This window comes from Rhipicephalus sanguineus, chromosome 9 (assembly GCF_013339695.2).
Source record: "Rhipicephalus sanguineus isolate Rsan-2018 chromosome 9, BIME_Rsan_1.4, whole genome shotgun sequence".
NCBI classification, from domain to species: Eukaryota; Metazoa; Arthropoda; class Arachnida; order Ixodida; family Ixodidae; genus Rhipicephalus; species Rhipicephalus sanguineus.
In genome coordinates this window covers 22,279,380-22,295,312 of record NC_051184.2, presented here as the reverse complement: position 1 = coordinate 22,295,312, position 15,933 = coordinate 22,279,380, and the positions used below count along the sequence as shown (strand labels likewise).

At 46.5% G+C, this 15,933-nt stretch overlaps 1 protein-coding gene across 4 annotated transcripts in view; it reads left to right on the top strand.

The window, feature by feature from the left end:
- LOC119404743 (uncharacterized) overlaps nucleotides 1-15,933 on the top strand; it is a 153,672-nt gene that overhangs the window by 71,551 nt on the left and 66,188 nt on the right. For all 4 annotated transcript variants that reach the window (XM_049418999.1, XM_049418998.1, XM_037671411.2 and 1 more), the window contains exons 9-10: nucleotides 7,923-8,098; nucleotides 15,176-15,309. In XM_049418999.1, coding sequence (XP_049274956.1) covers nucleotides 7,923-8,098; nucleotides 15,176-15,309 — 310 coding nt within the window. The remainder of the gene's footprint in view (nucleotides 1-7,922; nucleotides 8,099-15,175; nucleotides 15,310-15,933) is intronic.

Here is a 15,933-nt window from a genome sequence, read left to right as displayed (position 1 = left end):
ACGGAGTCAGCGCAAAACCACGGTAGACGCAGAAAGCTTTCGAAAGGGGGCGCGGGAGGATCAATAATACATCGACTATGAAGAAAAAGAAGAGACGGCTTTCGCCTTGAAGTCGTCTTAGGCGAATGCGTAAGGAACCCGGTGAGTTTTTTCTTTCCCCGTCTGGATAAAGAATAGAACGAAGAACCAAGAAAACAAAAGTGAAAGCCGAAAACATCAAGCAATTCATTTGTATTACCAGGGCCACCCATTTCATAACGAAATCATATGCGCCTGAATGAAACGGATCGCGGGACCCAGCAAAGGACGCGCTCAGAGACGGTACGCTCTCCGAGTTCTCGCAGTGTTTGCTGTATCTTGCGATGTTTTAACGGTATTATAATACGCGAATTGAGGTCATTCTTTCTCATGCGCGCCTGCCGTCGTAGTCATATTTCCTTAGAAGACATTGTCTTGCCCGTGTTTCCTTTTCACTGGTGCTTTTTTTGTTTCTCGTCCATGCACGTCTTCTAAAACGCAGGCGCTGTTCGCTTGTCACACTTAATAACAGCCCGTCTCTTGTGCGTTTCACTTGGGAAAATTTTCACAGTGCGCTTAAATATCGCCAATACTGGTTTTTGACATCCGAGCGAAAAGTACTGTTCTACAAAAGTAGACCTCGCCTGGGATGGTTCATCTTACTTTGTGTCCCTTCCAAGGAAGTACTCTTTATGGTAACCTAGGAGCATGAGAATTTGTGGTCTTTATGGTAATAGTCTTTCCGACCTTTGCACGACCAATAAGCGCTAAGAACAATAAAGTCTTGTCTATCCTCTCCTGTACGACTTCTCTTGTATTTTACTCCCCTTTTCGGCAATTCTGCTGCTCCATAGCGAAGTACATCTATTCTACACTCTGAGAAAAAAAAAGTCACTTGACTCTCTTTCGTGAGTCCTGGCTTGCCACGTAAATGACTCTCTTTAAAAAGACAGGTGAGCTCTGTTTGGAGATTATTAGACTCTCTTCGGAGACTCATGCGTCCGAAAAGAGAGTTAACGTGACTCTTTAAGGAGAGTCATGTACGTTGCAAGTCAGGAATCACCGGATAGAGCAACACATACCCCTCCCCTTCTTTTTTTTCCTCTGAGAGTGTACTTGAGACCAATCTAATCGCAGGCGGGTTCTTAACTGTAATGAAAGCACTTTAAAACGGCTTTAAACACTCGGCAAGCATTTTCTTCATAAAAAAGGGTGAGGGGGCGGTTGTCATCGGAACCTTCTTTATATGAATGGTGAAGTTTCTTTCAATTTTGAAGTTTCTTTAAAGGCGCGTTCGAATCCGTGTGAAACAACTTTAGAAATTATTTGGTCTCATAAACTGCCACACACACACAAGTGGACTGGATGTCGGTGAAACCTGGAATCGTAAGGTGCGTCTTTATTCGGCAGTATTCACTAGTGCTGCCATCTTCAAGACACGCTTATTATAGTTCACGGGGACGAAGTGGGAGTTTCTTTTTCATTAAAATTTTTATAGATCTAAGTGCTAATTTCAAGATTATGAGCAGAAGTTGGCGCTTTAACAATCGCAGTCGTACGACTATTAGTCACTACAAGCGAATAGTTTATAAACGCCTACCCGTGCTGCACGTATCTACAATACAATTCTGCAAGAAAATTAAGCGCATCTACTGTTATGCACTTACCACAAAAGTATTCACTAATTTCTATACTGTAAACTAATATGCCCCTTTGAGTCCTCGGAACGAGTCGTCGCAATGACATTGCTCAATCATTGCAATGTTAATGAATGCAGGAGTCCTTGCCCTAAAGGGAAAATGGGGACATGCGAAGCTTGGCATGTGCGTGTTTGAGTCATACTTTTCTTTCTTTCTTTCTGTCTTTCTTTCTTTCTTCCTTTCTTTCTTTCTTTCTTTCTTTCTTTCTTTCTTTCTTTCTTTCTTTCTTTCTTTCTTTCTTTCTTTCTTTCTTTCTTTCTTTCTTTCTTTCTTCTTTCTTTGTGTGGCATTGTGCAATGCTCCCTCATAACATTTTCCTTCCTTCATGGCGGGAACAGGGCCTTCATCCACGTGCTTAGCAGCGCAACACTTCAATTGCTACAGGCAACGATGACAGCAATATGCGTTCATATCCAGGTAACAATGAAATCTGGCAACGTGAACTGACAAGCGACCTCGATAAAAGATCAGATTGCCGTATCAGAAACGACTGATCGCCCACAAGCCCACGACCGAGGGAGCATCAGTTACTGGAAAACAGGGCACACAGATACTCATGCGACCGTCGCACCTTCGAGGGCCGCATTTCTGTAGGTTCGCCGGCTCCGGGTCTTTCGTGTACGGCGGCGCTAGCGAAATATGTTACTTATAACAAGCGGCACTTTAAAAAGGAAACGAATATGAAGTATCGCTGCGGCAGTAATTAGGAAAAGCAGCCGTGTGCTTCTCGAATACAAACGTTCGAGAAAAGCACAGCGTGTCGCTAATTCGTTTCTTATTAGCGGAGAATCGTGGCTACGGTCCCCGCTTTTCTCAGGGTCTCCTGAATTTAAATTTAATTCCCGACAGACGAGGGAAAATTCCTCACCACCCGCTTCACAGAAGAAATAAAAACCCAAAAAAAAACAAGGCAACGTCAAGGAACGAGCGCCAAATCGTCTTCTATACCCCGACGACTACGTTTTCGCCATTGCGGTATGCTAACGAATACAAATGTTTCCGGGCACTTTTCCCCGAACTTTCGGCATTCCGAGACCGTCCACTCTCCCCTCTTTCTCCTCGTTTTATTTCTCCCTCCCTTCTGACACTTCGTTCTTTCCTGGAACGTTTTATTTCGAATGTCGCGCAGTTCGCCAATTACTTCAGCGCTACTTAAACGCGCCTTACTTTGCTCTGCTTTTTTTTTTCCTTATTGAATTTTAACTCTGCTCTTCTTGAAGAAAGTTGGTATCGAAGAGTACGAGCCGAGGGCATGTGGAAATGTTCGAATGCTCTCGTTCGAGACTCTAATGAATTTAGCCGCCTGCTTCCAGAATTTGTTATGGAACATTTCTGAATATCTTCGAACTGCGATACGCTGTACACTCTAAGAAAAAAAAAAGGTGTCCTATGACTCTCTTTTTACACGTGTAAGAGTCACATGTCTAGCGCCCCCTTCAGATAGGCAAGTTGACACTCTTTAGGAGAGTCGTGCATTGACTCTCTTTTGAAAAGTCGTGCGTTCCACGACTCTCCTAAAGAGGGTCAACGTGCCTGTCTAAAGGAAGCGTGCTACGCATGACTCTCACATGCATAAAAAGAGAGATAAAGTTCTTAGAGTATAGTTGCATACGCGACCGCCGAAGCGCCGAGATGAGCTAGATCGATGCAAGAGGCGCCTGTATACCTTCTAAGACTCTAGGATTCAGGATCGCTCAACAATTTTTACGGGTGTTGGTCCGGTTATAGAGGCTCTGTTCTCGAAAGTGGGTAGAATGGGTTAGAAGGTGAAGTAGTAAGTAGTAAGACTGTATTGAAAAGTACATAATAGAAGAATCTGCTTCGAGCAACCTCGTGAGTCCGACTAAATCTGCAAAAGCAGTGGCGCTGAAAAAATGTCATTGCGATTTCAGAAAACTCCGTGGCTTGAAGTTCCCGCTGCAACCTGCTTTCTCCTCCTCGCCTGTTTTATCCTGATCATAAATAATCCTAAATGAGGGGCTTATATCTGTATCCCGCTAAAGTTGCGTGTTCAGGAAAAACTCACACAAAAATACATTCAGTTCTTCGTGCGCGTGGGCATCTTAACCAATTTTCCACTTTGACCGATTTGCAGTTCCTGCAGTAACCTGCTTCACTCTAAAAATCAAGCAGTTCTAGCCTGTGTTTCTTTCACGTTCTTTGACACTTTTCTATCGACACATCCCATGCACTTTGCTCTAGCTGTCAATGTGTTTCAAACATTTCGTAGCTTGCAACACATCGCGCGTACATATGATTGTGCTTGTGTGTGTGTTTTCGTTTGTCTCTCGTCACAAACATGTAGCGCAGCTTCTCAGCCATACCCGCAGGTCGCGGGATCGAATCCCGGCCGCGGCGGCTGCATTTTCGATGGAGGCGAAAATGTTTGAGGCCCGTGTACTTAGATTTAGGTGCACGTTAAAGAACCCCAGGTGGTCAAAATTTCCGGAGCCCTCTACTACGGCGTCTCTCATAATCATATCGTGGTTTTGGGACGTTAAACCCCAGATATTAATATTATAAGCTTCTCAGCCATAACGAATGAACATCTCACATTGGATGTCTGGAAATAGCTATAGTTTGCAACAGCCTTTCATTAGGCGCGCGGTGTCCAACTCCATATCCGTTCAGTGAACTACCCCCCCCCCCTCTACCCACCCCACCCCCTTTCCGTAAAAGCACCCCTTTCTTCGCATGCCGAACTTATGGAGCACGGCATTTTGAAAAAAAAAAACAGCTTCCGCTCGTTCTTTGAAATCACCCACTTTCGTTTGCGTATAACGTACTTTCTAATCACTATTTGCTCTCCTCGTGGCTTGGCTAAGGTGCCGCTTTGCTAGCGTGTTCATTCGACTGATACAAAAAAAAGCTCAGCGCATCAATCGGAGCACTCTGACTCTTTGATATCAAGCTCGCGCAGTACTGTTCAAACAAGGTCTCTCTCGATCGACTGTACAGTATGTATACAGCCTTCATTGCAAAATCGGATTCAAAGCGGCGCATGGGAACGAGTTCGCTCCGACGGGCCCTTTGTGCATAACGGCACAAGGCTACATGGGCCGGAGGGCAAACTTTACAAAAGCCAGCCCAACCAGGAAGTCGCATTTGCATTCTGTCGTTCGCTCTCAAACTAGCGCGATTTGGCTGGTTCCCAAACATTTCAAAGCTCAGAATGAGTGCCTCGTCGAAATGTATGAATACTATACGTGAATACTTTGTGTGCGTCAAGTGTGCGCTGCTTCACCTGGGCAATATGGTGATGTGAATACTGCGCTTTGCGTCCCTATCAACTTCATACGTGAGGAACTTTCTTATCACAGTAGCGGGCTTTCTCCTCTGAAGTACAAGAGTGGAAGCTTGTGCGAGTTGGTTTTGCTTCGTGGCTGCGTATGGCGAACGTAGGGGAAAAAGGACAGAGTAGAAAAGGCGCGCTGACTTCCAATTGATCTTTATCTTGCAGGAGAGCAAAATGTAGATGCGCAGACAACGATAAGTACAAGCCTAATTAGAAAATCCTCAAGTCAAATCACTTTCATCACGCGCGAATCCCCTAAATGATGAAGGTAAGCATGAAGGTCGTGGGGATGTTTTTATCACACGGCTCGTGCTCACACTAGGAGATTGGCCATGAATTGGGGAATTGAACATTTAGTTACTACCCATCAAGGTTGCACGAAGATTAAAAAAATGAAACCAAAAACAAAACGTATATTCTCCAGCAAGTGTTGAGCAATCAGATCAGATTGATGAACGGTTAAGCTATGCAGAGCATTTTATAATAGAGATACTAGGATTTAACGCAGAAGTAATTCTTGCCACTACAGTAAGAATGCTTAGAAGAGTAGAAAGTAAGAGCGCATATGTTTTTAACACGAAAGTGTTTTATGCCGGGGTCCACCAAGTACATCCGTCACGGATATGACGTTGATAAAATGGACGCCAACGGGTGAGAAAGAAAAAACCAAGAAAAAGATACCCCGCTTGGAATCGAACCCACGACGTTGCGGCCGCGACGGCGAGCGCCCGACGCTCTACCGACTAAGCCAACTCGGGAGATGCTAGGCACGGCGCGAACGCGCCTTATATTTTTCACACCTTCTCTTTCGCGGCGGGCGGAGCGGGGCGGTGCCGCCGTCTGTGAGAGGTGAAAAGAAGTAATGCTTCACGATCGACACTTACTAGCGCTTACTCCGAGATTGCACGTGATATCTGAGGTCATGGTTAAAGCGTCTCGATACCAGAGAGGTAGACTGGCCGCGCTGGCGTCGCCGAGGCACGTTCTTGCCTTTGGATTCGTGTTAGCGTGCGTCGGCTCATCGGAGTAGTGCAGCTTCCACGTGCACGAACGGGATTTCTCTGCCGCCGACTGCTTCAATTGCGAGAGCACCGACTAACAAAACTGCTGCAATACGCGTTGCAGAAAGGACGCGATTTCGACGGGCGAATGTCGTGCCTTGGTGGAGCGAGAGCAGCGCCTGCGAGACAGAGGCCAGCGGGACGCACGCGTTTGCGGCTCAGGCTACGAACCTCTACCTCCCGCGTTGCTGAAGTGCAGTGTGTGTTATGTATGCATGAGCACAGGCGTCGGCTACCCTTTACTAGAAAGCGCACACCGTGCCGTTCCTCTCCTTAATTGACGACGCTTTGAAGAAGTGCATAGCGGGTACCAATGTTGATTATGAGCTTGTTGATATCATCCTTAGGCGGGATTCACGATTCGCTGTGTCCAAATATATGTTCACACCGTCAGCTACCGTTGCAACGGTTTAATCATGATCATGGGCGTTAGTCGTCGCGATAGAGACATGCTGTCAACATGGGTGCATCCACGTCAAACGGTGCTATAGCTGCCAAACACGAATAGACATTGTACAAGCTCTCATATATCACTACACAATAAGCACTACTTCTGTGAAGACACGTTTCACTTTCGTGTTATACCGATTCCTATGACGGAGGGATCAGCCATGTTTTTTTACACGATAATCAATCAATCAATCAATCAATCAATCAATCAATCAATCAATCAATCAATCAATCAATCAATCAATCAATCAATCAATCAAACAATTAATCAATCAATCAATCAATCAATCAATCCTTCCATCCACGCGCCGTTGTGACTTAGCCTCGCTAAGGTGCCGCTCTAGTGAGCACGAGGGCGCGGGTTGGGCTACCGACCACGGCAGCCATTTTTCGATAGGGGTGAAGTACAAGACCCTCGTGTACACTGGTTTAGGTGCGCAATAAAGAATCTAGTTGGTCAAAATTAGGCCATAGACTCCCACTACGGCTTCCCTCACACATTAAGAACTGTGACTCTCTTTTTATACATGTAACATGTGTAGCACATGTGACATGTGAGTGACATGTGAGTCGCATGTGCAGCACTCCCCTTAGAGAGGCACGTTTGACCTCCTTTGGGAGAATTGTGGAATGCACGACTTTGAGTCAACGCACGACTCTCCTAAAGAGCGTCAACTTGCCTCTCTAAGGGGAGTGCTGCACGTGTGACTTTAACATGTATAAAAAGAGTGTCAAAGGACACCTTTTTTTCCCTTAGAGTGCATGATCACGGCGTGGTTCTGACACGTAAAATGCGATAAATTAATTTTTAACAGATGGGTACCTAAATTAAAGGCACCCTGAAGAGAAATACGCTATTAGTAAATTAGTAAATTACTCACATTAGTAATTTACTCTTTCACATTTAAAGCCCCCAACCTTGCCGCGAGAATACGCTTGGTAAACAAAAAAAAACGCGCAATAAGAAAGTGCGGGTTGCGACGCCACTTTGAAATTCCCACACCAAACGCCGTGAAGTCATGGACTTTGATGGCATCTAGTAGGTTTTACGTAGTTCCTAATCGATAAAAATGAGGTACATTATCCTCCGAGGGGGCCATAGATTTAACATACCAAGTTCCAGGAAATATTTTTGAGCCAGTGTCGCCAAAATACGTAACATACACATTGAAATCCGTAACGTCACGTGCCGAGATTTCGGCGCGAAATTTCACAACAAATCTTTGACCTTGTTTTTCTCCTCTATTTATAAAGATATGATGGTAAAATCAAAGACATCAGAGTTCTCAGAGTACAAGTCATCAATCTATACCGACTCGTTGTCTCACTTTAGTGTCCTTTTCAGGTGACCATTTATATTAAGGCTTAACTACATTCGAATCCATTCTCTTTCCGCAGTGTCTGTGGAGTGCGAGCCGCACGTGATGCGAGCCCGCGTGCGCAGTAACATGGTGTTCAAGGGTAAGGTATACACCCGGGGTCGACCCTCCACCTGCTCTCAGGACATCAGCAGCAGCATGGACTTCACGCTGCCCATCCAGCTGGCTGGATCTGACTGTGGCACCGTCAGTAAGGTAGGCATCACGAAGTCGTTTTCCCGCTATTAGAGAGTAGTATGTGCGCAAACTTGTTTGCGTTAGCGTTTATACCGGATGCCGTAGCGGTAAACGCTAGAGACCTGATATGTGGTAACGTCTGACGGGGTCAAGATAGGGAGGAGAACGAGCGGCTGCCGGCAGGTAATGATGCGGAAGGCACAAGCACGGCGACAATATTTTTTTATTATCGCACAAGTGAAAGTACAAGAACGGCCATGAAAAACACGCAAGTCTCGTGGGGCCAGTGTTCACAGCAGGCAAAGGATGTCAGGAGATCAGAGCTTCCTGGATATATACATATTGTATTAAGCTCGAATGCAGAGTGTTGGGTAAAAGTGAGATGACTCGAGTAGCAAGAGCGCATGAACTTATATTTGAGCTCACTGGCTATAAAGGTTTTTCTTAAATGTTCGTGCACAGCTGTCTTTTCATACGCACTAAGTGCGCAATAGTGACAATCAACAAAATATCAGTTGCACAAACGGTGCTTCCATAATATATTCCAGTTTGACGGAGCAGTATTTCAGAACTGAGTAATGAAACAAAATACAGAGCAAAGGCAGCAATTGTGATGCAGGTATCAGTTCCCTATGAACAAACTTACAAATAGTGGCAGTGGAAACTTTTCAAACACTTCACAAAATAACAATGGCAAAGGTTGCAGTCACGTGCTTATTGAAGTGAAAAATGCCTAAATGTATGCCCGACCTACGCAAATAATGGTAGTAAAGCGCATGCTCTAACCTTTAACGGAAGAAATATTGCACAGCTTAAAATCAGGTACCTAGTTAAGAGAGCACGGGTATGGCGTCCACATATGGCTCGACGATGATTGGCCGAAACGGCTCGGGCGCCCCGCGGTGCGATTTGTTGACGATGCCAACACACAGACACTCACAGAAGTTCACAGCTGTTTTAATAAGTTGTGTGACATTTGTTTTCTTTAATGTCCCCAAGGAAAGGAGAGAAACTTAAATAGTTCGACATCTCTCTGTATGCATACGAAAAAAGCAAGTAGCCCCATCAGTAGAGAAGTCGTAATGTAGTTGGCGTAGTGCTTCTTTCTAAACCTCAATAGGGCAAGTACCACCTTAAAAAATAGGATAAAAGAGAATTTTCTTATATGCATTAGTACCTTATAGGGGACGGCGGGAAAAGACGAAAGCTCGATAACACTGTACGGCAGCAGTGAGGGAGCATGCTATATTTAACCAGGCGCTAGTGACGTGCTAGAGAACTTTTCTGTCATTCTGCTAACAGGTGCCGGGCTTAGAGATGAAGGAGGAGGTTAACAGAGAAGGGAAAGATATCATCCACAAGTTCGAAGGCGCACGTCGAGACAGTAAAGGCAAGGTGTCACCAGGCACTGAGAAAAAAAAATGCCGAACTCCTCCTCTTAAAACGCGCCTTTGTCTATCACGCCCTCAGAAAATTCGAAACATAGAAAAGCGCGCCCAGGCTCCCGGCACGTGCATATAGTACTGTGCGGAAAACGACGAACGAGTACATTGTCATTATCAACATTCTATTATCAACAAATTTGTTGCAGTGACACGAGAAAGCACGTGACACACGTGTAACGTCTTCGAGTTTTTCACGTGGCACACGCAACTTAAGCTAATTAATATATTCAAGCTAGCTCCATCAAGCGGCCAATAAACATCATATACGGTCAGTTTACTGAAATCAGGTCACGTAATAAAAATTGTTCCGTTCATGTACGTTCAAACACAAACGAAAACCATAGCCCACATTTATGTTTGAACAACTTAATCATTTATTTTGCATGAATTACGCAGTCACGCGTTGCTGAAGCATGCCGCACATGCAATTCGTGATGCAACGCAACACAGTTTCTTTTGTTCATTTTTTTATGGTTCTCAAAAACAGCGTGCAACGCAACGAAAATGAACTTATCTTAAAGATGACAGAGGCGTGTGGTTTATATAAAATCCGTAAATCCAAAGAAAAGTAATCGCACATCAAGGTGCCCGCGTCCGTCTATCCAGCATGGATGAAAGGTAGTGGCGAGAGCACTCCGCATGCAAAATGAAGCGTGCATATCTCCGCAGGGAATCTTACGGGACTAGGCCTAACCGTCAATCAGCGTAACAGCTGCTCCACAGAAACACACTTGCATTGGGCCCCGTATATAAGTTGAACATGCAGCGAAGTACAGCTTCTTAGAAAGCTGTACGAATGAAGACACAAGCACGAAATGAAGCAAAAGAGGACATCACCGACGCGCGCGACTGCACATGCTAAATCGGCGGGCCTAACTGACACTGCAGAAGCAGATGCAGCCGCATGAGTGGATACAGGATCAACGCTCGTGAGGAATTAAGCTAAACGGTTATCGTTGCCAGTAAATTACTTAAAGCTTGCTGGTTGACGAACTTGGAAGCCTTCATGACTGCTGATGCAATGCGAACGCCACACGCCTTTATCCTTTTGCGCGTAACTTTCTTCATCGCAATGAGAGATGGCGTGCGCAGGCTCGAGTTCAAATGTCACTTCGCGGCGGTCCATGCATGTCCGTGTATGCACTGACCAATTAATGGGCAATGTTAACGGTCTTTCAAAATCCGACTTATAGCGGGATTTCAAGTTCCCCTTATATTGTTATTGAAGGTGACTTCTTCAATCCGTATTGCTGAAGGCCAAGAAAATGTATTCGTGAACAACAGAAATTATAAAAAAAAGAAGACGCTTATAAAGGTATTTAAGAGTCGGTCTTATAGCAGACGTATCCTGTCTTGATTAAATTCGTCCTGAAGTTGACTTCTTCTATTCGGCCTGCCGGCGGTTTAGACGATATATCCCTTAATAAGACGGATTTTATCCCTTTCGCGCTACCTGGGTAATCCCTGATCGAAACCATGGAGTTTCCTAGGGCCCTCTACGGGAACGCTGGCTTCACGAAAGTTGGCGGTCCAGCGATAAAGAAAGAAAGAAAGAAAGTAAGAAAGTAAAGGAAAGAGATGTCCTGGTATTCCAGCGAAAAGCCATTGGCGTGATTTTTTTTACTTATGTGCCCATATGGCGGTGGGCCTCCGTTGCTTCTACAAGTAAAAACGCTTTTGCAACGACGATATGTCGTCGAGAAGCCACTCTCCACTCTCGGCAGATTCGCATTTATCACAGCGAATGGCCTTGCATAAGAAAAACATCGCCCCCACGGCTAGGGCGAAAGTTGATATATAAGAGAAGAATGGAGTCCCTAGGAAAAGAAAGAAAAGAAAACATGAAAACATGGAGCGCGTGCATCAACACATTGCCGTGCAGTGAAGGGAACGTGTTTAATCCAGAACCCAAGCGCAGACATGACTCGATGTAGTCAGGCCTGTGTTCACGTGTTCGTGTATGAGAGAGAAGGCAAGCCGGCGAAAAGACAGTAACGCCTCCTTTCAACGCACTCGTGCTGGACGGCGAAGCCGTTACGTCTTCTCCCCCCCCCCTCCCCCCACGCTTTCTTTCTTTCTTTCTTTCTTTCTTTCTTTCTTTCTTTCTTTCTTTCTTTCTTTCTTTCTTTCTTTCTTTCTTTCTTTCTTTCTTTCTTTCTTTCTTTCTTTCTTTCTTTCTTTCTTTCCACTCCACGAAGCGCGCAAATTGCATCTGCCCGTGGTCATCCATCACATCTTCCAAACTCGGCACGAACAACGTCTAGACAGCGGAGCACTGGCCCCGCCTTCTCTACGAATCGGAATCGTTCTTTATTTTCCTCTGTCTGTCGCCCCCACACCTCTCTCTCTCTGCCCCTCTCACGTTCTTGTCATCGTTTCCGTACATGCCGGAGCATGTATGGCCATAGATGCGATTGGCGAGCCGCATACATCCCTGCATAACTCCGTTTTCTTCTCCGTGCCAATCTGTGTTTTCGTGTCGAAGAAACGTGAACTACACCTTTCTTCTCCTCCGATACAACTACTACTACTACTACTTACTACCACGACTATTAATGCTAGTACTACTATCAATAATACTACTGCTACTACTACTTACTACCACCACTATTATTACTAGTACTACTGTCAATACTACTACTGCTACTACTACACACTTACCACCACTATTATTACTAGTACTACTATCAATACTACTACTGCTACTACTACTTACTACCACCACCACTATTATTGCCAGTATTACTATCTATACCACTACTACTACTACTACTACTACTACTACTACTACTACTACTACTACTACTACTACTACTACTACAACAACTCGAGAATTGTTTGGTGCGTTACCACTTCGACGTATACGTACTGACGCATTCGCCGACGCGCGATGCTGATTTTCTTGATGCATGTGTGGCAGTTTCTGGATTGGACGTGCAACGTTCGTGCGTACTTCGACACGATCGCTCCGCACCGCATCATTTCTTGGCATCGCTTATTTTTCTATTATCGCTCTACTTTAGGCGAAGTGCAGGGGCAGTGCCGGAGAGAACCACGAGAGGAGTTGGCATGTGGGGAGAGGGGGAGAACGATGGCGAAGATAGGAGGAGGAGGGGATTGACGCTGCTTTTCTCGCCGCACGGGCCGCTGTTGTGACGTGAGCTGCTTGGCATTCAAACGAAGACGGATCTTTCCGGGTTTCCGCACCGAAGCCCCAAGCCAGCCCGGAGTACAATTCATTCTCTTCTTTTTCGTGGCATGTCTTGACCTTTATTCGGTAATTTTTTTTCTTTAATGCCTCTTTTATTTTTTCATCCAGAGCGAGTCTAGAAATGTCGTGAGCTCGTCCGATACCCTGGTTGTGAGGCTATCAGTAAAGCAAAAGGCGTGCTCTCGGAAGGGAGAAATGCATGGATCTTCACGATGATGATTGAAAGAGAGTCAGAGAGAGGAGGCGTTTGCATTTTACTGAGAGTACGCAGGTTCGGGGTTACTTAAAACATTGACGGAAGAGAACCTGTCGGGTGTCACAGCAACATTGATTTGTCTTGATAACTCTGGTACCCTTTTTTTTTTCTACATAGAGTATAGAGTTTTCTACATACGCAGGAGGCATACGCCTGGAGAAGCTAGCCTGTGATCGACAAAAAATTTTTTTTCGTCGAAATTTCTGCGGCACGCCACCTGACCATCGTGCCCCACCTGTCGTACAAAATGAATGATTCTTCAGGCATTTCAATTTTTTTTTTGTTTAAGCCGGCAGTAATCTGTCCAACGCGAAAAAAAATATATATTCCGCGCCGCGATCAGGTCACCGCGCGTTGCCTAGCAACCGGTTGGACATCTGTGCGCCTGGTTCGCTAGCAAGCTGCCATACACTGATCCGCCACCAGCCCGCCTGCCTGGACACTGCGCGCAACCGCTCGGTCGCGCCAGATATGAAGTCACCGCCAACCGCGCATGCGCTCCTTCGTTCTGTATAAAGCTGGCGCGTGGCGGCGGCTTGCGGCGCCAGGCGCAGACACGGGGGGACCGAAGAAGGTTCGCACTGCCGATGAGGAAGAAGCCACTTTCCGGGAATGGCGGCGCGCTGCCAAGCGAGACTGCTGAACTCGACTCGTTTAATGCAGTCCAGGACGTAGTACGGCCTGAGCGACAAAAGGCAACTGTGCTGGACTCGACTGGACCTTGACATAACTTTGCATTACTTCGTATAACTTACCATCACTTGGCATTACTTCGTATGGCCAGGACCAGAGCCAATCAGTTCCGCTGTGCCTTTAGCTTTGCGCCACTAGTTCAAACTACACCGAGCCGTTTTGTCCAATTCGGTTCTATAGCGCAGGGGTTGCGATTCCAGAAGGGCCCCGCCACGATGGTCTAGTGGTTACAGCGCTCGACTGCGGACCCGAAGGTCGCGGGATCAAATCGCGGCCGCGACTTCTGCGTTTTCGATGGAGGCGAAAATGTTTGAGGCCGGTGTACTTATATTTAGGTGCACGTTGAAGAACCCCAGGTGGTCGAAATTCCGGAGCCCTCCACTACGGCGTTTCTCACAATCATATCGTGGTTTTAGGACGTTAAACTCCAGATATTATTATTATTATTATTCCAGAATGGCAATAACGTGTATGTTGTGGAATGTAACATTGTACGCCATTTGGGGCGCACAAAAACCCACTATGATATGTTGGCGGCTAAGTTGTTAGGCTGCTAGTCTCGATGTCGCGGGTTCGACTCTCGGCCACGGCGGCCGCACTTTAAAGGGGGGGGGGGTGTAATTCCGTGAACACCGGCGTTCTTAGATTTAGAAGCAGGTTAAAGAACCCCGGGTGTGTCAAAGTTAATCGTGAGGCCCTGCCCCGCCCCAACTACGCGGCGTGCCTCATGTTCACATCGCAGTTTTTGGCCTGTCAAACCACAAATTTTTGCGTAATTAGTGGAGCGCATACGTATTGGGAGCTTCATTATCAAAGTACAGTGCTCGGCAATCAAAACGCGGCACTCAGAGCGCGTGGCTTCTGGCGATGAAGGTGAGGGTGAGAGCGTTCGTGACACATGGTGATTGCATTCGGTAGACAACCGTCGAGTCGGTGGTTCTCGGTGGCGCCGGCGGAGCGCTGTTTGCCACGGTTTCAAAACACTGCGCTAACGTGCTGCGCCGCGCGAAACGTCTGCAGCTGGTGGGCGAGCCTCACGAAGGATTGCAGCGCACCGCCGGCGCCGCCGAGACCCACAGACTGGACGACTGTTCACCGGATGCCGTCACCATGCGTCACAAACGCTCTCGCCCTCACCGTTAAGGCCTGACCCCACGTACGCGTTGTAGCGTCCCAGCGCGTGACCTTTTGACGCGACGCCGCGCCCTCTCCCTATGGGGAGAGAGGGCGCTGTAGACCCTCCAGCAAAAATTTCTCAGGACCTGAAATTTCAGGAAAAGCATTATTCCCGCTTTATCTGAGAACATAACCTACAATTAGGTGTTCCAGCCTGTAACATCCCCTGCGACCTACACATTTGCTTTCTACATTAGAACCGCTATGCAATAACAGAACTTAAATTCACATTTGCATTGTAGCCCACGTTCCGTAAATTTTTGTTGCCGGGTGCGCGACGACAACTTGCTATAATAGCGTGCGCTCTCCCGCAGGCCGAGGGTCACTTCGCCAACGTGTTGGTCATTCAGAGCAACGACCAGGTGGTCACGGCGATGGACAAGGCCATCGGCGTCTCATGCACTTTCGACGTCGGCAACAAGACTGAGTTCGCGTCCGCCAAGGTCTCGTAAGTATCCCAACCTTGTGTCAATCAAGAGGCAAAACGTGAGTCTTCAATATATAGGTGATTCTGTTCAGAAATAAGAAGTGGGGTTTGGTGTGCACGATAACTGTCTCTCGAAGAGGACACCTCAACCGGTACACACACGGGGAAAGGGGATGAAAAGGAGAGAGAGAGGAGGAAAGACACAAATGGTGAGCTTGCGGGAAGGTAGGGCGAGGGTTGAACTGCACTACGTGGAGTGTTGGGTTTAAAGCCGCTCGCCGAGGCCGGCAGCGTCGATGAAGCGAATTATAAAAGCTAGGCTAAGCAGAAGAGAGAGAAGCAATGAAAGGCAGGGAGGTTAACCAGACGAGCGTCCGGTTTGCTACCCTGCACTGGTGGAAAGGGTTTAAAGTATTAAAGCAAGGATAGCAGAAAGGCATTGAGGTTAACCAGGGCTGAGCTACCCTTCACGAGGAAGGTAAGGAAGGGTTTGAGAGGGGAAAATAAAAAAAAATGCAGCCAGCTTCACTCTTTGACAGCCTTCAAAACAGCGCAGCTCAAGTCCCTTTTCGTCCGGCTATAGCCTTCCATTGTAATGTACGATTTTTCTAAGTATTTCTGCGTTGTGCGAGTCTTTTCTAAGTA